Source organism: Eufriesea mexicana, unplaced genomic scaffold (assembly GCF_001483705.2).
Source record: "Eufriesea mexicana isolate 0111107269 unplaced genomic scaffold, ASM148370v2 scaffold143, whole genome shotgun sequence".
NCBI lineage: Eukaryota > Metazoa > Arthropoda > Insecta > Hymenoptera > Apidae > Eufriesea > Eufriesea mexicana.
In genome coordinates this window covers 375,293-401,528 of record NW_016908322.1, presented here as the reverse complement: position 1 = coordinate 401,528, position 26,236 = coordinate 375,293, and the positions used below count along the sequence as shown (strand labels likewise).

The 26,236-nt window shown below is 50.8% G+C and overlaps 1 protein-coding gene across 1 annotated transcript in view; it reads left to right on the top strand.

Moving 5' to 3' along the window:
• The window catches only part of LOC108555176 (uncharacterized), a 71,190-nt gene extending 45,650 nt beyond the window's left edge, over positions 1–25,540 (top strand). Inside the window, exons 3-4 of the mRNA XM_017910723.1 lie at positions 6,439–6,538; positions 25,443–25,540. Coding sequence (XP_017766212.1) covers positions 6,439–6,538; positions 25,443–25,540 — 198 coding nt within the window. The remainder of the gene's footprint in view (positions 1–6,438; positions 6,539–25,442) is intronic.
• The last annotated feature ends 696 nt before the right edge of the window (positions 25,541–26,236 follow it).

The window sequence follows — 26,236 nt, the reverse complement described above, 5'->3', positions numbered from 1 at the left end:
CACCCGGTCACCCTTCCGCAGTTGCTCGCGTCGCGAACCAAGAATTATCGAGAAATCGAGCGAACCGGCGCGATCGTAGCCGGCCAACTCGTTCCGTAATTAACGGCAGTCTTTGGAATCGAACGCCAGGCCCTGGGGCAGGGAGGGGCGCGAATCGATGCTCGGCGAGCAGGTGAAACGACCGGCTTCGTGGTCTGGGTTAAGAACCTTTTTAGTACGATGTTCCGCCCCCCTCGTTCGCGATTCTTAGATAAAATGTAAATTCGCGGACGCCTTGCTTTCCTGTAACTTCGTAGATACCGCTGTTGATACCGTTGCTGATACCGCTGTTCGTGATTCAAACAACGAGACCTCTCGCGCAACTTGTTTCGCGGTATAAACAGACAATAGGGGGGCTCCGGTGAAGAAGAAGAAATTGAATAACAAGTGGCTGGGTAGATCAAGAGAACCGTCGAAACGACGAGCGCGAGTCTGCCAGGGCATCTTTCGCAGAATTCCAAGCGGAAATTATAATTCTTTAAGCGCGAATTCGCCCTCCGTGTTCCACCCTTCCCCGTTCTTCCGCCATGCTAACGAACAACCCCCGTTCACGCGCCACCGAATCTTTAATCGTTCTCCACTTCTCGGCCCGTCTTCAAACTTCCTTCTGCTGCTTCGACGGGCAACTTTCCGGCTACCGTCGACGTTCGCGATGGCTGGTAGCCGATGACCTTGAGCAGTGGCATCGAGGCTGAAGACGAGGAAGCAAGAAGCGGCGCGCGAGGAGGAGGAGGAAGACGCGAAAGGAGCGGAGAAGGGAGTTTGGTAAAAAGCGTTTAACGATCCCGGTCGGTTCGGCTGGCGGCGGCGTCGTCGTCGGCGAAACAGCGAAAGCTTGGCGCTCGATAATTTGTGGCTCGCGAGCCACCGGCGTGGAACCGGCCTCGGTGTAATTACCAAGGTAAATAATGCTCGCTGGCCGTCCAATGGCGTGGCTCGGCTCGCGAATAAATTCGGCCGCACATACGTGGCCGGAGTGCGGAATGTCGGTTTCCGGGCCCTCCTCTCCTCGGTCCGCAGGAAAACGAAGAGATCGTTACGATAATCACGGATCGGTTTTTTGCCGGCCAGAGATTTGTTTCCGCGGCCGGAATACGTTTCCGCCGTTCGCCAGCCGCACCGACGTTTCTTGAAATATACGACCGGCGGCGAACGAGGGGGCGCGTTCTCCTGGAGAACGTCGAAGACGGCGGTACGACCGTCGATCTTCCTCTCCGTTTTTCGACCCCTTCTTTCGGATAATGGCTGGCCTGCGTTGGGGGTCTAATTGGTACCGTGAATCGAAAATGCGTCGAAGATGCTGGTGCAAGCTTCCGCTCCTTTCCGTGATTAAATATTCGGTAGCTTGGGAAGATTATTTTGTATCAGGCTGACGAGTAATCGCTGCTGTCTTATTTTTCAACGCGTGTAATGTAATATTCGATAATTGATAATCGATCAACTGAAATTACACGTGTAATTGAAATCTAAATTTTGTTGCTCGTGTCTTGAGAATTTATGTACATCGCGGAGCGCGAAGTCGAGGATTCGGTACCCCCTGAAGGAAAACTCGATTTTGTTAATACAAATTACTATATTAGTTTATTTGTAACGAATAATATTTTAACAAAACATTCACTCACACGCTCCTTACGCTTTCTCCAAGCACACTGAACTCTTCTGTTTCTCCTGTTCTCCACCTCTGTACCGCTTCCCCAGAGTAAAGAACCGGGATCTCTATTAGTTTCTAATTCCAGTAGATGGTGTTGGCTGCGCAAAGAGGAAATACAAGGCGATTCACCCAGCACCCCCGTTTTAAGCCGAATTACCCATTTACGCGAAATCTCTTCATCCGACGCATACTTTGCAAATTAACCGAGGTGCGGGAGTCTCGTGAACCACCCATTGCAACGCAGCGTCGCTCTTCGAAGAGACCCATCGAAATTCCTAAAAGGTCATCGATCTTGCACTTCTTATCCCCGATTGAATCGCGCCGGCACCCCCATTCACGCGTCCTCACACCACGAACGACTAATCCGAGTCACCTCGACGACGTCGCCCAGAGCGCGAATTACGGCGATCCGTCGCGAAAGAAAGAAATCTTAGCCTCCGAGTGGGTAATTCCCGCGGGGGGCGCGCAGGTTCGCCACGGGAAGACCCTGTCGGCCGATCGCGGCCGGTTTTTGCGTGCGATCCCGGGTAACTCGAGCCGGGGGCGCGAGAGATGCGAGAGGAAGTCTTACGAACTCGCCTTAAGCTCGCCCGTGCCTCCTTCGTCCCGCTAACGAGGCACGAACGAAGAAACTAGCTAGTCGGTAATTGGATCGGCCGATCCGCTCCTTTATGCGGCCGACTTCTCGACGGGCAAAAGCGGTCTTCCTCAAAACCACCGGCGTTGCGCGCCAAGACGAAGCCGGGGGTCACGGTAACGTTATTAACCCGTAATCGAGCTCCGGGCAAACAATGAGAGCCAAGGCTGCTCCTTCCACCTCGGCAGTCCCTTCCCCGTCGCTCGACTCGCGATCGTGCCCTCCGGGGGCCTGGTTAACCCTCCGCGTGGCCAAACTTCGCCACCCTCGATCGAAAGTTTCGTCGGCCGCGTTATGCAAACTCCTTGTTTCCGGTGTGGGAAACCGGCCGCCGCTTCCGAGTCTCGTCGAATCGGAAGTCTTCTTAACGCTTCGACCCAAGCGATCCAACTTGGCCTGCCAGTTTGATTTTCGTTTCTTACGCTTCGCACGCTCCGGGCCCTCTCTTCCGGTTTCGGGGAGTGAGAATCGCGCGATAAATATTTACGTTTGTTCGCGGTGATACGTATCGGTGTATCGATCGCGGCGACGATCGAATTGCACGCGTGAAAAGGGTGGCGAGGGGTTGTGTATCGCGGGCAATCAGGATGTTTCGATATTACGTTGCCGCGGCCGGTGAGCACGGTTTTTCTCGTTATACCGTAGACGCGGCCCGGAATAACGAGATTTCGCGATTGACTTTGAACAGGGTTCGACGACAGGAAGCGAACTGGTCGGGAACAGCAGCGCTGGCGCGACGGTGATGAGCCGACGCGCCGAAGGGATTTCCATAACTGAGTCGACCGGACGCGGAGTTGCCTTGTCGGCCGAGCTGTCGCTGCAACCGGTGCAAGCGTATTCGATTTTCACGGGTCACATCGCCGGAAACTTATTATTCTCGGACGGGGAAGAGACAGGCAGAAGTTCCGCGGCAAGGTGGAAAGAGCGAACGGTCGATCGTCAATGGGAAAACGACCGTCACGAGAGACCGTATACCCTCCGTTCGATTCGTGAAAATAAAGCTTTCTCTTTCCGTGTGGCTCCACCGGCAAACGGGATCGCGAGTTACCTCTGCGGAATAATTATTGTCCTGCTATGGCGTCGCTCTGTGTATCGAACGCGCCAGCGTTTTTGCCTTTCCTATCTCTGTCGGGGAACCGATATTTTCGGGCTGGAGAATCGAGCTTGTGGTTCCCCAGTCTACCAGAATTCGAATAACCATTTCTAAATTTTTTATCAAAAATTTTGCGTTATCGGTTTGCTCGCTCTACATCTCCATTTTTCTATTAACCCCCGCATTAGCAGTTTTTCGATATTGTACCTTATTTCCTTCCCTTTGAAGCCCTTCTTTTATTTTTACATTTATGGTCGTAATAACTTTATCATCGAGTATTCTACGAAATTAAAGAAATTAAAGAAATATTAAAATATTAAATTCTCCCTTTTAACCTCGGCGAATAAACTGCCTCGAAGTAGACATCGTGATTCGAGCGATTTAAAAGTTCGATACAGCAGCCGATTGCAAAGTGAACCGGGGATAAGATTTCGTAGGAGAAGCTTTAAAGCAGATTTAATTACTGGAGCTTGCAGCCCGAGTAGGTTCCCTCTATCGAAGACGCAGGATTGAAAGACGGTGGTAGGGGTACGTTACGGATTCGCCCCAATAGAAACGGTTTTCTGAACTTTCTTAGTCATTCCGGCGTTCACGGGCGGTAGGTGGCCGTCGTATGTCCCATTGTCGAGGAAGAGATCACGATTTCGTGACTTCGTGAGCGTGGCTTCGTGAACGGTGGGCGTATCGATCGTCCGCGCTCGATGCCAATAAGATCCTTAGGTAAATCCTAAGCCGATGAGACGAAGTCGGAGATCAGCGAGCAAAGACCTAAAGACTCCGGGCAACGGGCTAATCCTAATTGAGTCGCCTTATATAAGTCGAAGCATTCGCTTCTCCACCCTCGCTCCGTCCCAGTCTCCTACCCCTTCCGCCTTCTGCTCCTCCTAATTCCCTCCCCCATCTTTGTTTTCCTTGCTTATCCCGTCCCTTTTCCATTGTTTTTTCCTTTCCTCGTCGCTGGCTTCCGTTCTATTCGTTTTCTTGCTGTGCTTATTTCATCCCCGCTTTTCTCGCAGCTCTCGTTTCACGCTTCCCTTAAAGCCGATCTCGCAATTATTTCAACCGTATTTTCCCCGTAAAAGAGCTGCGGAAATTGAATAAAACGCGACCGAATTCTAAAAGCAGTTCTTCCATGCACCCTCCACGCGGAGGTATATTTTCCCAAAAAACGTAAACGAGGAAGATTCCACGGAACGAGACGCGGTCTATCTTCTATCCGATTCCTGCTCCACTCTTCCTTCTTTTCTCCACTCCGGCCACTTACTCGCCCAAGCACCCCGTCTATCGATCTATTTTCCAGCCGATGGCTCGGATCCACGCGAAACGAGAGAGATCTCGGTGGAGTGTCGAGTCGCAGGGACAGATCGCGAAATTGATTTCACGGTTGTGCAGCGAGAAACGATCCGTGGCCGGGCGTCGTACATCAAATCGATGGAACGAACCAATCGGACGGTCAGCAACATCCAACTCTTATATCATCCAGCACGGGCGATAGCGTCGCGACGCGTGCTCCGATTAAAGACCAACCCGACCGTGTTATCGAGGGTCGTTCCACCCCTTCGCCGCGCGTGTGCACGTCGAGATTGCCGATAATGCTCATTAAAGAGTTTACGACGCCTAGACCGGCAGACTGTACCGCGGAATTATACGATACCGCTTAATATCTTGCAGCCAAACGCGATAAATCTGCTTTCGAAAATTTCCAGTTCCTCTGTCTCCACGACGGACCTGTCGCGAGGGTAGGTCCAACTTGTCCAATGATCCTTTAACGGCGAGGACAGAGGGTTTTTCCACGCGTTTTCTCGCAAGAGTGACGCTGGAGAGTACTGTAACATCTTATTCGCGAAGCATGTATAGATCATAAGCTCGGGGGGTACAGCGCGGTCGTCCACAGACGGGCCCCGAAATCGCACACGATACTTATCTCGGCGACGAAGTCGCTAGGCACTAGCCTGGACCATGAAGAGACGAATAGTCGCGCACTTAACGTGAAATTCCGCATGACCGTCGTTACCGAGAAGAATCATCGGAAGACGTTTCCCGCGTTTTATTCCGAGCTATGAATATCCTCTAAATTAACGGGAAATGGCAGCAGCGAGAGATGGAGCCAAAGTGGCCATAAAGTCTCCGGTTCCCCCGCGTTCATCGTCGCAACTTTAATCGGTAGGAAGTCGAAAGATTCGCCGATCCTAATGGCAAACGTTCCAAGAGGAGACTCGCGTCCCGTTTGATCGTTTGATCTTGCCAGGGGTGAGTCTCGGCGACAATCGCGTCGCGACGCGACTTTTCGACGTGTCCCCGTCGGTCGGTGTTCCTTGGGAGGGCAGCGCCGGTGGAATTTAAGGTCCAGGAGAGGCTGTGTGTGATCCTTTGATCCATTGTCTCGACGATGGCGAGGAGAGGCGGCGTCGGAGAGCGAGAGAGCCTCCGGGGAGCGTGGCCGTCGCGCCGGCGGAAAGGCGAATTCTAATTTGACGAATGAGAAAGTTTCAAGGAAGAGCGATGCCTCGAAACTCGCGCCGCTGATGCGCGACAAAGGGCGTCAAAGACGGCGAGTCTGAGCTATTACGATATGTAAAAAAAAGGAAGAAAAAAAGGAGAGCGAGAGAGAGGGAGAGGAAAGTGGTCGAGAGGGGAAGAAGGAAAAGGAAAATACGGTACCGTTCATCGAAGAGAAGTCTGTGTGTCGGACTGAAAGGAAAAGGGGAAGGAAAAGAAGAGAGGGCCGAGCTCGTTTTCTCTCTGTAGTCGAAACTGACTGAACCAACGGGGAAGAAATTCAAAGGGATTCTTGAAAAAGTTGCTTCGAGTTTTGCGGTGATCGATGCGAACTTCTCTCTTTTCCTTCCAGCGCTTCCAAAACGACGGAAACAAAAGGAACGTTGTTCGAACATAAAACGAAAGCCTGATCAAGGTCTTTTTTCCCTCTCCCCCCACTCTCCCCCTTACCCCTCCTCCTTTATATATTATCTTTTTTTTTCCTTTTTGGAACAGCTGGTAATTGCTTTTTCGTTTCAGAATTCCCGTGGCCCGGACTGGACTGGACTGTGGACTGGACGGAAAGGCGAGGGGGCTTTGAAGTTACAGCGTGGCCCCGGTTATGCGCGAAATTTCACAGGTGATTACATTTGTCGAGAATTACCGCGTAATCGTGTTCCCTGTTATCGCAATTAGATGAAAAGCTTTTAATTTCACGGGCACTTGATCCCGCCGAAAGGGCAGATTTTACAATGGCGTCTGCTTTCATCCGAAACTACCCGCGATATTATATGGGCTCGATTGTGTACAGGTGATCGATAGTAAAGCTGCTAAACATCGAATCCGGCCGCTTTAAACGTAATCGCTTTTATCCAAAATTACAATATCGAATTTTCAAACTTTCCCGGCGAATCGTCCCGATCTCGTCGCATAAAGGATCCAAGTTTCCCCGACCTATCGGTTCCCTTCGATATTTCCAACACCGCCCCTTGCAATCCACGCGTAATCCCTGCGAAACTTTCTGCGCGCAAATTCTCCTGAATACGATATTTCCGCTCATACCGGTATGGGTACCCCACTTGTATACCGGTATTACATTCGACAGTGGAAGAACACATTTCGTAATTTATTTCCCTATTTTATCAAAAATTCCGCGTTCGGTATTATCTTCTTAATCGCTCGACTTTGTCTATTTTCTTCTTCTTCTTCCGTATTGTTATCCAGCGATTATTCGATCATTCGTGGTAGGTTAACCACTTGCGGTAGCAAGAAATTCACAGACGCGTGTGCCAGAACGGTCCAGAGTTTCTGTAACAATTGCCTAACGACGTGTGTACCACGTCGTTGGCGATTCTGTGACAAAAGCATTACGACGTGCGTAACACGTTTTTCCAACGCAAGTGGTTAAATATTCAAAATTTACGTCGTATCCATTCAATCCCTATTTAGAATGAGAAAAGGATCTCAAGGACGATGTGGCCGATTTTATTCGACTAACTAATATTTTGTTTAATAATTATCGCGGGAAATACGCGCGTATAATAGGAAGAGGAAAAGTGGAGAGTTAGATCAGCGCGAGAACTGCGGAGAAAAATGAACCCCTCACTATACTGGATGGAGAGAGACAGCAGAGAGACGGCGACTGGAATAATTAGCCGGGATTTTTCTTCGTCCCCGTGAAACATTACGAAATCAGCTTTTCGACGGGGTTGCACGCGAGAGGTACGAAGTGCGAACGAGTCCAGGCGGCAAGGCGCCGTCTCAACGAGCGACTAACGACAGCCACTTTGCGACGCCCACGCCCGGTGCACGCTGCTCGAACGGTTATTAATTACGAGGCAGCGGGTTTTCGTGTTCTTCTCCGCCCCCGTGTTGCTCCGTGTCGTGTTCCCTTGGTCGTTCGACGACGACGACGACGACGACGACGACGACGACGACGACGACGACGACGACGACGACGGCGGCGATGGTGCCGTTTTCGAGCTCACCTCCGTCACTCTCTTGTCCAGCGCCGTGAATCGTTCCTGCTCCCCTGTTTCAGGTGCTTTTATTTTCTTTGCTCGCTCATCGACATCGTAATGGCCCGATGTAGCTCCCAGCGTCGTCTTTGACGTGCTTTATCGTCTGCCCGTGGACGGCTGAATTCGCAGTGAGAATTATGGCGAGTACGGGCTTGGATTTATTTCCAAAGTTTGAATAATAATGCTAGTAGAATAATAGGGACGAAGGAAAGAAGGTGAATAACGACGCGACCATAGGAGGATGGATTACGATTTCGATAGTATCGTCGAGTGTTTTGGGCATGGTCAACTTTTTGGACTCGGGTTATTTTACGTAGGAAATGACTAATCCTTGACAGTTAAGTTGACGAATTCCTACGACAAATGTCGTCGAGAGTCCTTCCCATAAAACGGAGCGTGATGGCGAAGGTAGAAGCATTCTTTAGCATTCGGGATCAAATATTTCAAAAAAAAAAGGGGAAAGAAAGAAAAAATTGACCATCGCAATAACGCTTGTAATTCTTTGCGAATGCAGCTAAGCGAAACGATAGCATTTGTCTTAATTTTTGTGGCCAGTGACTATAGTCACCCATCGTGTATAGGTGTCGTCTCGTAGCCGTTGACTATAGTCACTCGTAGTAGCAAACGGGTTAAAGTTTATTATTAGATTTCTTCGTAGCAGATGGTACCCCCTCCTTTTGGACCCAAATTCGGAATTTTTCTAATCTCCGTCTTCGTAAATCTTTGGACTATCAAGTTCCTGTTGATCTTCGAAAAATTTGTAAGTTTATTTGGAGTAAAAAGTATTGTATAAGTTTAGATTCATATCGAAGTATAAACAATTATAAAATTCTGTTTCCTTAAATCGACTTGAAATTTCGCGTTTCTCTCCGTCGACGTTACCCATTTACGATTTGCCAGGGTTCCAAATTCGATGCTATTTTCCCGGCATCAGCAAAGCAAAGGCAAAGATATCCTCTTTTCAGACATTGTTACAGACAGGAGATTCTACGTCCTCAAAATGGAAGTTAAGCCGCTTCATCGCGATCGAAATCGGAACGAGCTGTACTTGGTCCCTCTTGGCTCGCGATCTTTTCGATTCTCTTGGAATCGTAAACAATGGAAACATCCCCGAAGCGACTACGAAGTGAGAGAGTAACGCGAAACGGGAAACGAGGTGCGAGCAGTGTCGCGTGACTCGAACAGTCTCCAAATACGTTTCCTACCCCTCGCTGCTCGAGTTTCCTCCGCCACCCCTCGTCCAACCCCCGTCGCGATCTTCCGCGATACTTTGAACGAGCTTTCCGAAGACGATGGAGGACGAATCTCGTTCTCGTTCTCGAAGACAACGAAGCAGCGAGTACGGGGAGGTCGCAAATTGGACGAGACCGAGGACCAACGTAAGCGGCTTCCTCGTCGACGAGAACCGGAAGAAAGGCGGTCGGGATTCCGAGGTCGGGCAATTTCGCGTTTCCCTGAAGATCGAGACCTCGATCCCTCGATCGGATCGATACCAATCGGCGAGGCATCGATGCCCGTCCGCCCGTAAAATTGATTCTGTTTCCATCGTCTCCCCAGGGTCGTGAAGCGAGACGCAAAATCTCGTGGGAACCGAAAGGTGATTCCTTGTCTTCCATTCTCTCTCGCTCTCTCGCTTTCTTCCTTGTTTTCCAACCTCGACTTCGTCTTCATCTTCATCTTCGTCTTCCTCTTCCTTTTCCTCTTCCTCTTTCTTCCACGACTGATTTCCAGGGGACACGGGACACTTGCGCGTCTCTCGTGTTTTATTTCTTCGCCGTTCGTTTTGCCTCGCTTCTCGGCTTCCTCGCGGTTTCTCCGCTCGTCTCGAAGCTGTTGTTTGCTTTCCCGAAAGCAAGCCGCCGTTTGTAGCCCCGGTCTCCTTTCGCCGGCCCGATAAGGCTCGTCCCTCCGCGACCACCGCGACCCTTCGGCTGCCATTTTAGAAACGATAAGTTCTGCCCGCCGATGACCGACTGTTTGCTTTTCCCTGGCTCCTACGCTCACCTCGTACCTGCCACTCCGTTTGCCGAGACAATAAAGCCGCGCTGGGAACGTTTGCCTCGTTTCGAACACGGTGACACGTATCGATGACTTAAGGGGAACCTGGTTCAAGCGTCTTCGAGGACGTTTCCAACGGGGTGCTGCGAGGGTTGTTTGTTCTTTGTACCCGGGAATGGGGAACTGTTTGTCGTCAGGGTCGAGATTGTTTCTTATCGTGGAAAGTTGGCCGACGAGAAGATGTTTAATTGGGGACGAATATCGCGCATACCTCCTTAGCAAATAATTTTATTATTCCCGATATTGTCGTCGATACTTTTCATTCGAGAATTCTACCTCGGTTTGCCATTTTCTATGGTTTATTATACATATATAACGAACTTGTCAACGCGTCTGCTTTTGGGTATTTTGTTTTTGTAATTATTGGGAATATCCAGTAGCTTTTAGCAAAATTAATGTCGACCATTATTCAAGTAACAGCGCAATTATATATAGCTGTTTATTTTCATTCCTGTCACTTTTATTGCTATTATTTATGCACGTTGCGCTCAAGTACAGCCTGCAGCTCGGTAATTCTTGTGTTAATCGTACTGTTATGGAGTGCTCGCGGGAACGTTAACACATTCTCGAAGTACCTCCATCGTGCACATTCCAAGAACTCTGTGGAACACTTGAAACCATTCCAAAACACCTTTATCGCTCCTCTGAAATTCCTGTCGTCCACATACCTACGTAGAAATTTACCCAAGGCTTTAAACCATTCCCGAAACACTTTTATCTATCCTCCGATACTCTTATCGTCCAAAAATTGTCGTTCGTACTTCTCACGGTTGTCTTTTCAACGGTGTGCATCGTCAAGTCTGTAGCATGTCAAATCAGTAGTCTCTTTGTAAACAAATTTACAACCTGTGAATTTGAAAAAAACCTCTTTGGAATAAAATTTTTGTTCTCTAAAATTTATTTTCAATTTCTACCGTGGTTCCCCGATTATGTTTGCTACGATAAATCACGCAGAGACGGATTGTTATGCAGCTGTGACAGTACCCACTGACAGATTCTTGATTCAACGTGGATTGATTATTAGTCCATTGACAAGGAGTCGTGAATTTATCGAAATTAGGGTTTGGAAGACAGCTTCCGAAAGCATTTACGCGACGATGAACGGGAATGGAGCGGATTATCGAGTCGGGAGTTAAAAATCGGTTGCTGGAATAGCTGACGGTGTAGTCAGAGGGAAGCGTTAAGCGGGGAAATGTACATAAACCGCAGTTTTTCTCGGCTTTAACGCGCGAATGTCCGCTCGAATAGATTTCTCTGCTCGGTGCCGAGGAAGCAGATTGTATCGCGCCCGCGTCGAATCGCTCGTATCTCAGGAATACGATTCTTTAATGATGCTTTATGCGGCCCGTGCGTGGCAGTGGGTTTTCAATTGGAAAAAGTATTGTGTCGGAATTTGCGAGCTGTTGCGAACGCGCTGGTTATGTCCCGGTAAAGAAACATTATTTCCTTTCGAATGGCGCCACTTTCTCGACGCTGATTTCGAGTTATTTCGCTCGGCGAAGCGCGCACGAGGGTAGAGGGATGAGCAAACGTTGGAGAATCGAAATTAAATAAGACGGTGTTGATAGAAATAATTTAGAAGTCAAAGATCTCGATTATTCTTACGACTGTGTCGCGTTACGTTTCATTTACGTAATTTTATTTTATATATTTCCTTTTTCCCTTTCACTGTACAAATTACTCGTTCGTTTGAGCGATTTAATGGACCCTTGATTCGATTTTTAAATTTACCGATTATCGATAATTCTTCGTGTTTCGTAATAAAGTTTCCGGGAATTTAAGATAGATTTTATCAAGGAAAAAAATATTTAAAAAATTGGGGAGGAGTTACGGCTGGAAATCGTGTGCACCACGTGTTGGTTTTTTAATATTTACCAAAGGACACGAGGAGCCCCCTCAGGAGGCACGATCGTCACGCACGATCACCCTCGAGCGGATCGTCGCTTCCAAAAAACGAGGACTGAATCGTGTCGCGGGTCTCCTCTTGTTCCATCGGGTCTTTTTCTTCCCGAACGGTTCCTGTGCCGTGACAACACCGTGGAGACCGCAAACGTGACGATGGAACAAAACAAGAGCGACTTGGAGTTCCTTCGACTGGTTACTTCACCGTGTCGACTTGGAGAACATCCGGATTTGCATTGGAAGAGATTCTTTCGAAGAACGAACACGTACGTGGCAACAAGACGTTCCAAATAATCCCCTGCCTGCACTTTGTACCCCGGGTACAACGTTATTTACATCGTTTCGCGTAAAACATTTTTCACCGACAGGCTAATTTGCAATTTTATTGCAATATCTTTCACTTGCGCGGATTTATCGCGATAAAATATCACGCGATGAATAATGTAAAATTCGTTTATTAACCAATCACGTACGCATTCCAAATTTTAAAACCCATTCGCGTTATTTATATTTCAGCACAATTTTCTCATGCTAATTTTTCGATCATCACCCGCCGTCTGGCCGCCAATAAAACTTCTATTATCATCCCCGTGATCCATAGGTGAAACGTCATTAAACAGAAGCCCGAAATTCGCAACGTCTACTCCCGTTTCGCGCAAGCATAGCGATTATCCTCCAGCTGGACCGACGTTCGGCCACCGCCACCCCCGTATAGGACCGCTGCAAAAAAGGAGCTGTCCTGTATAAACAGGGGGTGGTCTGCAACGCGGATCCGGCGGAAAATGAAAAAAAAATAGAGCGCGCGAGAGGGTTGCAATGGGTTGGCACGCAAGCACTGCGAGCAAAGTTTCACCGGGGCTAATTCGATCGGAAAAATTCCGTGGGGGGTTGGAGGGTGCAGGGCTGCGGCGGGCGGGGTGCCGGTTGGTGCCGCGTGAAACTTTTATTTTTCGTCGGTCGTTCCGGACGCTCGTCCATTTATATGATTAAATTCCACCTGATACGCTCCCGTTCCGTCCAAACTTTACAGACTACCTGAGAAACGGCGCGGGGGAAAATGGCAGCGAACAAAGACGCTCGAGATGGTCCATTCTGAGGCGCATTCGTCTCGATACGTCGCCATCAAGATCTACCAGCGATCGAGATGTTATTAAAGAACCCTTCGAGTGCGGCGACGCGAGTAACTTTTGCCCCCGTCGAAATGCCCGGTCCTCTTCCTTTTATCGTATCGAATAATCACGGTGAAAGAGTCGGTTGTTGACGAGACTTTCGTTGTCACAGTAGTTTCACGAATTTCCCGAGACATCTCGCACACTTTCTTCGATCTTAAGTATCCCGGTCTTAAATTGTTCGAATTAATTCCCGTGTACCTTGCGTATTCCAAGCTCGAACTCCGAGGTAGTTAATACGTTGATTGCCGACTGCGAGTTAACTCGTAGCTGTCTGGCCCAGCAAGTTTACCACGAGCTATCTCGTACTTACGTGTTCCGCTCCTTGCCTCCTACGAGTCTTCCTGTAATATATGCAATTCGAAGGAACATATTGGGCGTATGCAAAAGATTCGCATTACTATGCAAATTATTTTCCTCTGCTCGCGAGCTCCCTCCATTCGTAGGCAGTGAAAAAAGTGCCATTTGACGAGGAATAATCGAGAGGACCCAACATTGGCAATTGTACGGTGGAATTGGAGTCGGTGATAAGACTCGCGACGATAAGTTGCCGTGTTCTAAACGGCGCGTTTCGGGAGAGGCAAGTTCCGATGCGTGTAATAGAGAAGTGGCTCCCGCTAGTCCGATAAATATTGTATTTACACGGTGTCGCGGTACATTGGAAAGTTTCGCGGCACAATCGCAGCCGGAGAGAGTTATGAAGCCGGCCGGCTCCGCGGGGTAACGGTTGATAGTTTTCCCGGCGCAATGCCGCGGAAGTTTATCGCGTGCCCGCCCGCTCGCTTGTACTTTTCGATCTTGATAGGGTTAAATAATAACGCCGCGGCCACGGCCGAAAAACGGCGCGCGGCGAAACCTTTGCTCGCGATTCGCCGATTTAATTGCCCGCGGGCACGGAGGCCACGTTAAACGCGGAAAAATACGGCGGGGCCGGCCGTAGCAGGCCGACGGAATTTTACGATTCGATATACCAGCCAAACGGTCTACACGTTTTCCCCCGAAAATTAATATTTCATCCTCTATCGCGTCGTAAAGTTTTTACGCTCTAACCACGTTCGACGCGAGGCTCGCCGTGCCCCGGAGTGCACGTCCGCGAAGGGATCGCGAGCGTGCGTCGAACGCGTCGTCTCGTTGGCGATTTATCAGGGCCGAAACTGGTCCCCGTGTCTCGAGAAGGAGCCGAAGAAAAATCGTCGCTCGTTAAACGCACAATCAGCCAGGGGAATACGCGGCGGCTGGTCGAAGAACGATGCTCCGTGCGTTGCTAAACAGGTCATTACAGCCCTTCGCAGGCATAAAGCGACGCGACGGTACGTCAAACCGCGCGACAAAGCGGCACGCGGGGGTGGCTGAGCCGCAGAGGGTGGCGCGGCACGTCCGGCGCAAGGCACGTTATATTTTCTTACGAGTGCACTCGCCTGTTGCGGTTTCCCGGGGCGTTCGCATCGGTAACGAGCCGCGTTATGGTCACCGGCCCCGTGGAACGAAGCTTTCGACGTAATTCACCGTCGAGAGGCCACTTTGCCATCGGCTGTGCCACCGTTAAGTTCGACCAGGCCACGAGGGTTGCCGCGTGGTTGACACTGGGGTACAATCGGAGAGAGGGAGATAGAGGGCGAGGAAGAGAGACGGAAGACAGATGCGAGAGCTGACGGAAGAGTAACGAGCGACGAGGAGGGTACGGGGTGCGAAAAGGAGACGAGAGGGGTGGCGAATGTTGGAAAAAGGAGCATCGAGCATCGCCTACGTTGACGATCGAGGAAACCAGACTGCGGAACAGGGGTGCAACGGGGGGATGAACGATTCTCCCGCAGGTTTTAGCATATCGTTACTTGGGTACTCGAGTACGGCTGCGTTTAACGACCGGCATCGCGGCGCCCCTCGTGCCAGCCGACAAAAAGCCCGCAACGACGCGGACCAGGACGCGAAGAGTGCTCGCGACGTCTCAATTGACTCGCTAACGGCTGATTTATGGAGCGATTCGCCGGCAGTCCGCCTCGAGTGCGACGGCACACGCCGCGACGACTGTGTCGCGCTAGAGACGCGAGTGGACCCTGCACGCCGTGCACGGGAAGCTGAATCGACTCGGATTTATGGCGGGATTGCGAGGAGATTTTGAACGCGCAGGTATCGGGTTCCGAACTGCAATTCCTACCCGAGCGTCGCTCTAAATGGCCACGCTGCAAACTTGGAAAAATACCGCCGGGTGTCAGGAACAATTACCCCCTACCCGAGGCATAAGATCGTTCCTAAACATTTTCACCACCAACGTATTCAGAGATTTATTTCTTTTGGTGCTTACTGCGCGTCTTGTAGAAAAATGATTTAAATTTTGGAAATTTAGAAATTGATATACAAGACGTTAGCCCCTATCGCGAAAGCAGTAGCATGTAAAATTCGAGTGGCCATTCTACTTCGTGTTGGATTACATCCACCCAACCCTCGCCATTTGTACCGTTGGAAACCCTATCGCTAGCTATGAACGTTCGTACCAGTCTCTCATTCCACTAATTATACGAGTATAGATCGGCAGGATCGTTAAGGTTAACGAGAAAGTACAAAACTTCTCTTTTTCCCCGGGCGATTTAAACGGCGCGGCCGGCGAGCGGCGTCGTAAACCGAGTTTTTGCGGGCGCGCGTCTTCCGCGAGGAATTACGAGCGAGCTTAGTTCAATATTGACCCGGGCAAACGTGTGGCGAATATTATTACACCATCTGCATAATTTCTGTATTCAGTCGGTACTCCCTGAAACGCGTCTGTAATTACTTCGGTTGCCGCGAGCTCGTGGCCGTCGTGGAGGGTGCCGATGCGCGCAAGCCACGGCGCCGAGCGGGGATGGCGCCGCGACGGCTCGGGGAAAACGCCACGCCGGTACACGGGGTGCCCGTGTACGTTATGTAAATGCTGTATACGAGGTAATTGGACGATCGTGCGCGTCCGAAACGATTTTCCCGTCGATCACAGCCGGTGGCTTACCGAGCGTCGCGCGCCTCCTCTGTCGACGAAACGCTGGTCTCGGGCCTTCCTTCGTATCCAGCTTTGTCACTCCGCGATCCGTGGCCAGGATTTCCCGCGTTTACCGGAGGAAATTCTGGTTTAACGTCCCCTAGATCTCTCGGGGTGTTTCGCTTTGGAATAATAGCGAGCAATCGGCTGTGGTGTTGCTCCGGTACGTGTAATCCTTATATAATGATTTGGAAATTAGCGATAGTCAAACTGTATATCTGTCTATAGACAGAAATACGTGTTCAATCATAATATCGCTGGAATTTAATTGTAAAAGATTTTTTAATTTCGAAAAGGGTAATATTCGGAATCACTCGGTAGTTCGTTTTATCCCCCCTTTGTCGTTTTCTATTTTTCTTCCTTTCTTTTTATTTTTTTTTTTTTTTCTTGCTTCTTTTCCCCTTTATGGATATGAGGAGGATGGAAAAAATGCTTCTCCGTAGTTACGCACAACCCAAAATTAACTCCGCACGCAACTTCCTCCCGCGTCAGATTTACGCGGCGGGCGACGCGCACTCAATGGACGGAGGAGGAACGTTCACCGTTACAATGGAGATCGTGAACATTTTAATTCATGAACCGATGAATTAATCATTACTTGCAAATGTACTCTGTCTGGAATCTCGATTAAGGCCTTGAGCTATTCTTGCCCGGCTGCAGTTTGTCATACCTTCTCGCCCGCCACCCGCCGCGGCCGATAATAAATTATAATAAATTTGGCCACGCGATTACGCGACAATCGACGTTTCTCACGGGTTAATCGCGCCGCGGACACCGGCGCTGGCGTCGCGGGCCCGAGACATATTTATCGACCGCGCGATCGAGTCGAAGAATTCCAATAAAGCCGAGCATCGCCGAATCCTTTGATTCGGTCATCCTCTCGCTAACCAAAAATCCTTCTCCGCCCCGCGCCGCTGAATTCCGCCGGATAAATCGAATTCCCGCCAACGTTGTCCGCACACACCGGGTCCACGACGAAAAAGAATTTGCATCCGAATGGGACTGCCTGTGTTCCCTTCCCGTGCGTAATAAAAAAAAAGGAGAAGAGAGAAGGGGGGAAAGAAAAAAAAAAAAAAAAAAAAAAGAAAAATTCAGCGAGGGAACCAGAGGGAAAAAGAATGGAGAAGAAGCGCCCTTTCTTTTCGCCCTTCGTGAAAACTCGCGCGGGGGGATACGCGTTTAACGGCACGCGGTATCCGAGGATCGTGCCGATTCTATTCCGCGACGTGGCGCGTCGCAAAAAGGGCCGATTCACCGAGATCTATTGGGGGATCCCGAACGGCACGAGGACTTAATCGGCGAGGAGAGGCGGTTTCCGTGGTGGCGATCGGTCGCGACGCGGAAAGTACGCTGATTGTGAATCGAGCTGATTGCCCGAGTGCCGGCGGCGTTCAAACATCGTCCACAAAGGCGGTAATACCAGGGCCGGGGCCTGGTGGCGCCCTCCCTAAAACGATTATCCACTCGACGAGCCCTCGCTCAGGGGAGGGTTAGCCACCACGTAACGACGTATTGTGAGGACCTCTCTGCTCGGGAAAAGCCTGCGGGGCTTTCCTACCTTCCACGCCGGAAAATCCTCCGGGAGTATCCTCTCGAGACTCTCCGCAGCTCCACCCCCTCCGCCCTTTCGAGCCCGCTGACTTCTAACCCGCCTCGAACTCACCCCTCGCCCCTTCTCTCCTTCGCAGAGTCGCCGGTTCCGAGGACTCGATCAACACCACGGTTCGACGAGATCTACGAGCCGATTCGACGATTCCGCGTCACCCACGGATCCTCTGGAGGACACTCCACGGGCTAAAGGATTTTCGCTGCGCGACTACAGCCGCGCCAAACCGTTGGATTAATATCGTCGGGCTTGATTCTGCTGATTCCTTCCGTTCTACCAGCGGAATCGCGACGGAACGCGAGGGGGTGGTTCTCTCAGTCGGTTTCGAGAGTTCTCCAGTTCTTCGGTTCTCTAGACGGCTGCTTCCTTGGCTCCTCTCGTTTTTCTTTTCTCCCCCTCTCGCGAGGAAGAGGACAGGGGGAACGATCGAGGCACGAGGCTATAGAAGACTTGTGGGAAATCTCGCATAATGTCGCTGGAAACGCGAGAAATTTAGAACGCGGACTCGCGAGGCCTCCTCGCACGCGTAAATAAAACATCGAGCGATGCATCGGGAGCGTGTTTCCTCTGTTGCCTCTATTTCCTTCCCCTTTTTCCCCGTTTCTGCCCTTCTCAACGATCGCGTTGCACGACGGACACTTTGTTCCCTTCGATCGTGGCTGTATTTCTGCCCTATCCTCCCGCAGCCGGGTAAGAGGCACGCTCCGAGGATATACTTAGACCGGTATCAGCTATAATAGATGAACGACGAGGCAATCGAGTGGTCGGTCATGCAAACGTACGACGGCCTATCCGGGGAAAAGTAACCCTTCCGCCAGCGTCTCGCGTGAATTTCACTTCCGTGTCGGTGGTGCACGTTCTCCGTATATCCCGGGAACGTGTATCGGCATACCGTGCCGGTTCCTTAACGTTTGCCCGCGAACTCACGGTCGTCTCGTAAAATCTCCACGAGATCTCCACGAGGGCGGAGTTACGAGCGCGAAACGTCCGTGAAGCGACTACGAATATCGACGTCGTTACTTCGGGACCGAGTGTTCGCGATGTTTCTGCGGGAAAAGCGTTTCCTTTATCGCCGAAAAAGTAGCGAAAACGAAAAGCGAGCAGGATGGTCTGTGATCGGTAGAGCACGTTCCAGTCGGAGATACGCGATTTTACTTCCGACAGGTATAATAATCGCGTATCACCGCGTTAGTTAGCGATATATTCCGTCATACTTTATACGGAGTATCGTTATTGGACCAGAGGTTGCTTTAAATCCGTGCATTATTCATCGTTCTCAATTAGCCTGGAACACTTTAGCCTCGCACTCGATGAAGGTCTCAGGATTTTTTACGAGTTTTTGCGCGTTGCATACCCCTGTAATAATGGCCGCTATACACCGTCGCGTCGTAAGTTGTTCTTGGCACTAGCGGTAATCGTAATTTCGTAACCCCCTAGACATATGCATTATTCATGAACTCGTGCATGAATTTTCTTCCGATACTTTTTGTCCACCGTTTCTTTCTTCCATTCGTAGTATCACGGGTGTTCGAGATGGCGGTACTCGCCATACGCCGCGTTATCGTTTCGATTTAATTACGCGCAGGAGTCACCGTGACGTACCCCTGCTTTATTAAAAACGGGAGAAAAGGCAAAGAGAATGAAAAATGCATCGGTAAAGCCTTGGCGTATCGCCGGAAGATTCTTCGTTCATCGTCGAAGGCAAATAGAGGGAACGAAAAGGAAACCGAAAGGAAAACCGCGGAGTAATTGCGAGAACCCGCGATCTCATCCCCGTGGGATGCACCCACGTCGACGAAATTCAGAACACGGGGGGGGAACTCTCGGGCTTAACCAAACGTTCCTCGAGGAACAAGGGGTTCCACCGTTTGGACTATACACGGCTGTTAATCGTCCGTCTTCTTGCGTGAATATGCAACACCTCGCGAGCTCGCGCGGCCGCGCAAGAACTTTCGCCATGAATAGCTGATGGCTAATAAGTGTCTCGTTGTAACATTCCGTGGTCGAAACCGCGAACCCCTCTTAGCGGTCGTTGAATTAATAATATTCGGCGACGCGTATCCTAAACGGGCGAACGTCGCGACGCGTCGTCTCGGGGCGAGAGCTATCGCCACCCCTCCCGCAGGGTTCCTTTCCATCCAGTTTCGTCAGCGATGCGCGGAAGAGAGCGAACAGCCGGTTTTCTCGAGTTTGCGAAGACAACAGCTGCACGCCCGTTGAAATATTAAGGAGTTTCATATGGGAGGCAGGAGTTGCAACCCCTTGGAAAGGGCAGCGATCGATCCGACGCCGCGACCGGCGTCGTGCTTTCTTCGTTGATCGATAATACATCGTGTTGTCCGCGAATCGGACGTATTTGTGCAGCTGTGGCTATGCTCGCGGCACGAGGTAAAAGTAGAACGTTTTATGTAATGCGCGCGCTATTTCCGGATGAACCAGAGGGTGATGTTCGCGCAGAACTTCTGTCCCGCGTGAACAAAGTTGCCTCGGATCGCGGCTATAGAGTGCGAGCGGACGGCCAAACTAGAGATCAACTATGCAGGGTAAACAGTGCATCGTCAACAGGGAACAAACATATATGCATCTTCGCGGCGAGGTATTTCCTGTTACGTTGGGGGCGTCACGGAACCCTCTATGCCGAGTTTAGCCGAGTAGGTAAACGGAATCTTCGCGATTCGCGAATGATTCCTGCAAAAATTGTAGAATTGTTTTGTATATTTCCATGAGATTTCTCCAGTCGTCGATTATCCGATACGATATTGTATCACGGTGGGCAAGTGTATAAATAAAAATGGTGCCTCGCGACTGCAAACCAAGTTAAAGAAGTAATCGACGAATGGCAAGAAAGCGAACTACCCCGCGATATTCTCGACAGGGATCGATAAGGGTATCCCTCGATCCCATTTCCGTGCAAATTGCACCGATCCACGAGCAGCTCGCGATAAGCGTTCGGGAACTCGAATTACCGCGAAAGCTGTTGGAAGGTTCGCGGTACGTTTCGCGGAAGCACGGAATTACGAGCAACGACTTCTCGCGATTACGTCTGCGTCGGGTGGAATTAAATAACAATCGACGCGATTGTGTGGACGGAAGAGGGCCAATGGCGGGTATATTCGGTCTCGGGGCTGGGCGATTTCTCCGCGCGATTTCACCCCGAATCGCTAATGCTCCCCGCGGAGAAACGCGACGCGATTCGCGGGTCAAACGCCCGGTGTCTTTAACCTCTCGCGCCTTTCCGCCAACGCGAATCATTTCCGGTACGCTCCGCGATCAGGATTATCCGTGTTTAATGATCGAGCTGATCGTTACGCGTCCACCGGCTCGTCATTTGTGTTTACCATCCGCGGACACAATTAACGGGGCCGATTTAAACGAGATCGCCGATATGTGTGTTTAATGACGCGAAACGCCATTACGCAGTATAAAACCGTTTGTTTGCACGTAATCATCGCGCCGCGTCTCTTGCCGCCCGCGATTTCAGTTATTTCGCCCGGTTATTTCGATCGTTTCGGTCGGTGCCGTTTTCAGTTTCGCTTCGCTTGCACGCCGCGCGGAAACGTTAATAGATTTCGGTTGTTTCATAATTTCCAGCCACGTTGCACCGCGCCCGGGGGTAGGGGTTGGAATTAGTTGCGCGGAATTACGTAGACGCTTCCGTGCGGCGGATCTCGCGCCGGATATTTGCGCGACGCGAATTAAGAAGAATCGGATTAGACCGGCGTATTTTTGGCATTATCGGAAGAATTTCGTTGGACGGAGAGTAGGCAAGGATCTATGGAAAAAATTCGCCAGGATAGCGGGAAAAATTGGTCGGACGATCTAAACGGAAATCAAACGAGATCAGGAAAGGAATTCGTTCCGGGTCACCGTTCACCCCCTGTCGCGTTTCCATTTTCCCGAGGCAAACAGCTTCCCTTTCAGGCACACAGCAGCTCCTTCGCGAAACTTTGAACGTTCCGCGTCTTCGTGCTCTGGAAACGCACTCCCCGTCTGAATAATTCAGCCAGCTCGCAGTCGAAGGATAGTCGAAGACATTTCGCGTCGGGGACGAGGCGGACAAAGGCCGACGTCGCGAGTTTTTCCGCTTTCCAATAAGCGGTCGAACGATCGCCGGCCCCCGGGCTCTCCAGCCCGTTAATAATTCCGAACCGGCGCTTATCTCGATTTAGCATGATATATCACGTGCTTGCGCACGGAACAAGCGGCCGGTAATTTATTCGCACGCGTACACACGGCCACCGAGCCACCCACTCGCCGACGCGCGCGCAGCGAGCGTGCAATCGGCGACTTTTCTTCGCCCGACGCGCGCGCGTTCCAGCGACTTTTGTCCTCGGCGTTCCTCTCTTGCTCGGGCGCGAAATTAGCGATCGCAATTAGTCGCGGCTGTGGAGCGTGGCTGGCAACCGAGCACGAGCTTTCTTCCGTTGTTTCCCGCGATCTAGCCGCGGGCTCGTGCACCCAGATTGTTTCCCTCGCCTGTGTTCCCTTCCGTTGTCCCCCCATTGTCCCCTTTCTTCCTGCCTCCCTCTTTTTTTCCTTCGCTACCCCTTGTGCTCTACTTTTTCCCTTTTTCTTTTTTCTACTACGCCTCGGTTTGCTGTTTGGCGCTCTGTACTCGGGGCGCAGACGGATCTCGCGTAGACGGAAACGCGCGGTAGAATCGGTTATTCCGGGGTCTTTATGTTTCTACGCGCAGTCGTGTCTAGGTTATCGAATTAAGTAACCAGAGATGATTAAGTCGTCGTTGGAAAATCTCGCAGCTGGAAGAAACTGAAGCTGTAATTTTCCTTCCTTTCGCGAGTAACGACGAAAGTGCAAGGTTGTTCGCGTTCTCTTAGGCATATGCGGAGAGTGCCATTTGGAGGAGCGAATTTTCACTTGGTAAATACGTTAAATACGCGCGCCATATTCTCTACCGATTCCGGTGCAAGTTTGGTAATATCCGGGAGAGGGACGTAATATTCTTCTTGGACGTGGCGTAAGGTAACGTCGAAGTGTTAAATACCTTCGTTAATCGGTCCCGGGAACAAGCCGTAACCCGAAAATCGAAGCGGTCACGGGTTCGCTCGCAGGTCTCGGTAATTCCACTTCCAAAGTAGAATTAACCTTCGCCCCCCGGACCGTCGTCTTAATCACAGTTCTCCAAAAGTCAACACACCCTCGCAGACAAATCCCGCGACCGGAACATCGCGCAAAGCACCTCGATGATCTCGTAAACGTCACGATCCATACTCGCCCTTCCCCGTTCAATCGTATTCCGATTTCCTCCCCCGGTTTCTCCCTCGTCGCTCACCCTCCCTTTCTGCCCTTTCTTCCGACCGTACACGCTCATTGTGCCACCCTATTCGTTCCCCTCTCTTCGCCACTTTCTCTTTCTTTCTTTCTTCCTTCCTTTCTTTCTTTCCTGCACCCCCTGCGACTAGTCACGCGCGCGTGCTCCACCCGAGGGCGACGTCACCCCCCGGACAAATCGCTACGCGTGTTTACGCTAAATCGCTGGAGAGAACGAAGGATCGCGAGGACTCGCGATGGCCGTCCGCGAGAGGGAGCCATCGATGTAAGTCGAGCTTCGACCTGGTCTCGTGTACGCGAGTTTATCCGGATTAAGACGACCTCGTGTCGCCTCGAATGCCATCGAGCACCCTCCACGCGGACGCTCCTTGTACTTGGAACACGCGTTAATCCGACGCGCGAGGGTTGCATTAATCGCGGCAGGCGACGCCGGGATTGGATGGAGATTGTTCCAAGTTGTTCCCGAGGTGGCGGTAGTTCTGAGAGGCCTGGGGATGTTATGGGATGTGGAATGTTAATCGCGAAGGTCCTGATGGAGGTAAGTCATTGGGTATTTAGTATACGGGAATGGGGTAAATGTGTGTCGCGAGTGGGAAATAAGATTGATACTCCACCCTCGGGTAACTGATTTTGGGTCAGGTTTAATTTCTGCCTTACAAATAGTGTTGAGATTATTGGGATATTGATTGAATACAATGTATATAAAACGAAAAAGCGTATTGCTCTGTAATTTATTTGAGTGTAAACGGCACGGTGGTCTTATTACGACTGACTACTGAATGTCTAATGACTTCCGATGGGCTGTCATTTGTGAACGACGGATGGCGTTGTTGTTTCCTTCCTCCAACACATTTTATAATTAAATTGTCAATGTAACTCGCGAAAGCGTTAATTTCGATGACTCCCGTGAATTCAGTAACTGAGTTCTTCGTTTTTTACTCCACATTTCCTGCTTTTTCGTTCGCGTAATTCTGTCGCGGAATCCACGAGTGGTGTTTCCTGGAATTGAGTTTGGAAGTGGAGAACGGCTCGTATTAAATCGCGGTTCTTTGACGGAGACCCGTCCAAAGGAGCTGCTCTGTTTCAGCGGCCCTCGCGGGAAGAAAACGGGAGAAAATTCGGGGCGAACTTTCCGAGACGTCCTCGCGCAAGATTCGTGAAGCAGCGCGATCATAATAGCACGCGATAAATTCAAACGATAGTTATCCCATCTCATTTTCCCCTGCGCAACGTTCCCGTCTTCTAAACACAGGGCCAAAGTAAATCTTCGTGTTCCGCTGTAACTCACGGTAGCCCGGGATTGTTCCATTAAGTAAAAGCAGCGTGATTACGGCACAGTCCATTAGTACCGTTTCTGGAGAACGTCTTAAGGTTGATCCACGCCCGCCGACTCCGCGCCGTTGCAACTACGAAACCGATTTCCCTGTCGTGGAATAATTCCAGCGTCCATCCAACCACCGTTCCGCGTCCGTGGAATCGATGCGACCTGCACGAGAGGTAACCCGAAACGGGAGATCCCCGTTCGCGATCACGACGAAGCGTCGACAGAAGTTAATCCCGGGGACAAGACGGAAAGGAAACAGATCCCCCTCGTCGCGATTTATTTACACCGCGCCAGGTATCGGTTTCTTAGACGCGTAACCAACCGATTCGGAAGCTAGTTTACCGTTACAGGCCGCCCTTGCACGTGCATCGGGCACGTCGCGAGGCATCGACGACGTCTCTAACCTCGTTCCCGTGGTTGGATCCGATTTCGCGTTCGAGCGGATCGCCGGTGATCGACCGTCGGAAATCCCATACGTTCCCGCGAGGATCCTCTTCGACGACGATCCACTCGTTCTCCGACCGCCTTCGTGCAACCCGACCATCCTCCGCGATCATATTCATCCGATCCTTACCGGTCTAGCCAGCTGCTCCTCCAAGCCTCCGTAACAATCACCTCACCGGCGTTAGTCCGACGATAAAGGGCTGGAAAATTGGATCCTTCGAGTGCGAGTCCGCGTTGTTAATTCGAGTGGATTTTAATGAGCGTTTCGATTATGGGCGTGGGCCGTGTTTCAGGGTTACTTCGGTGTGTTACTTCTGATTCGTCGCAGAGCAATACTCCAGCGAGGCTAAGACTGGTGGAAATTTCTAGGGGTGAGATAAGGGGGGAAATTTCTTTCTAAAGATAGTCTTATAAAATAGAACATCTAGTTCCACTCGAAGTGGGGCCCCATTGTATTTGTATTAAATATAGTACAAATTAAAAAGCTACGCACTTGATCAAACAATTCGATCCTCTGCTACTTCCTCGGAAATAATTCTACGCCATTGTGATGCACGCAAACGCGGTATAAAATAAATAATAAAACCGTTTCTATTATACTTTGACACACCACCCCGACGCTCCCATCGACGATCATCTACCGATCAACCTGCTCCGTTAATCACCAACCACTGCCAATCTCACGAACCCTGTTGGAATATAATATTCGTTTCTTTTCAAGGCACCACCGCTGTACCCCATCAGCGCTGGAATCTTGGCCGCGCACCGGACTTTGATTACTCCTTCGTACCACCCGGCGCACCACCCCGCAGGAAATAACTGGTAAATAAGACAAGGCAGCGGAAGTGGCCGGCGCACGCAAAAGAGCGGGCACGCGTCTGATCTCGCAACGGCGGAAGGAGGTTCGGCATTCGCGGAAGAAGGCGCAGCCTCCGGCGTTCTCTCCGGCCTCTACCCAACACCGCCACCTCCGCGTCTCCGGCAGAGGCAGCGGCGTCGCCGCCACCACCCCCGACGACAAGGGGATGAAGAAGAGCGACGCTATCGAAGCGAGACGTGTATATATGTATATATATAGAGGTGCGCGCACGTCGGCAAGTTCAGTCGTCTACCGCGTGCCGAGCGGCGAGGATCGTGCGCTGCCAACCCTCCATTGCGAATTCCCCCCTCGGCTTCCTTCGTTTCGTTGTCGATCGCGCGCACGGGGGTCCGCGGCCGGTCACGTGTCCCTCTCCGTCTCTCTTCCTCGCGCGAACGCGGCACGCTCGAGCGGAAGCGCAGCCGACCGTACCCGCCGCGCGGATTCGTCATGTAATTTCGAGCTGCGACCAATTAACGCCTCTTTGGTCTCCTCTCTTTCTTTTTCTTTCCTTGGAAAAAGGGAAAAAAGGACAATATCGATTCGGATTTTCTATTTTTATTTTATCCTTTCGTTAATTTCTCTTTTCTCCCGCCTTCCGCTCGAACAGAGGTCGCGAAGATGGACACGAAATTCCGAGGAAGATTTCGGAGCGG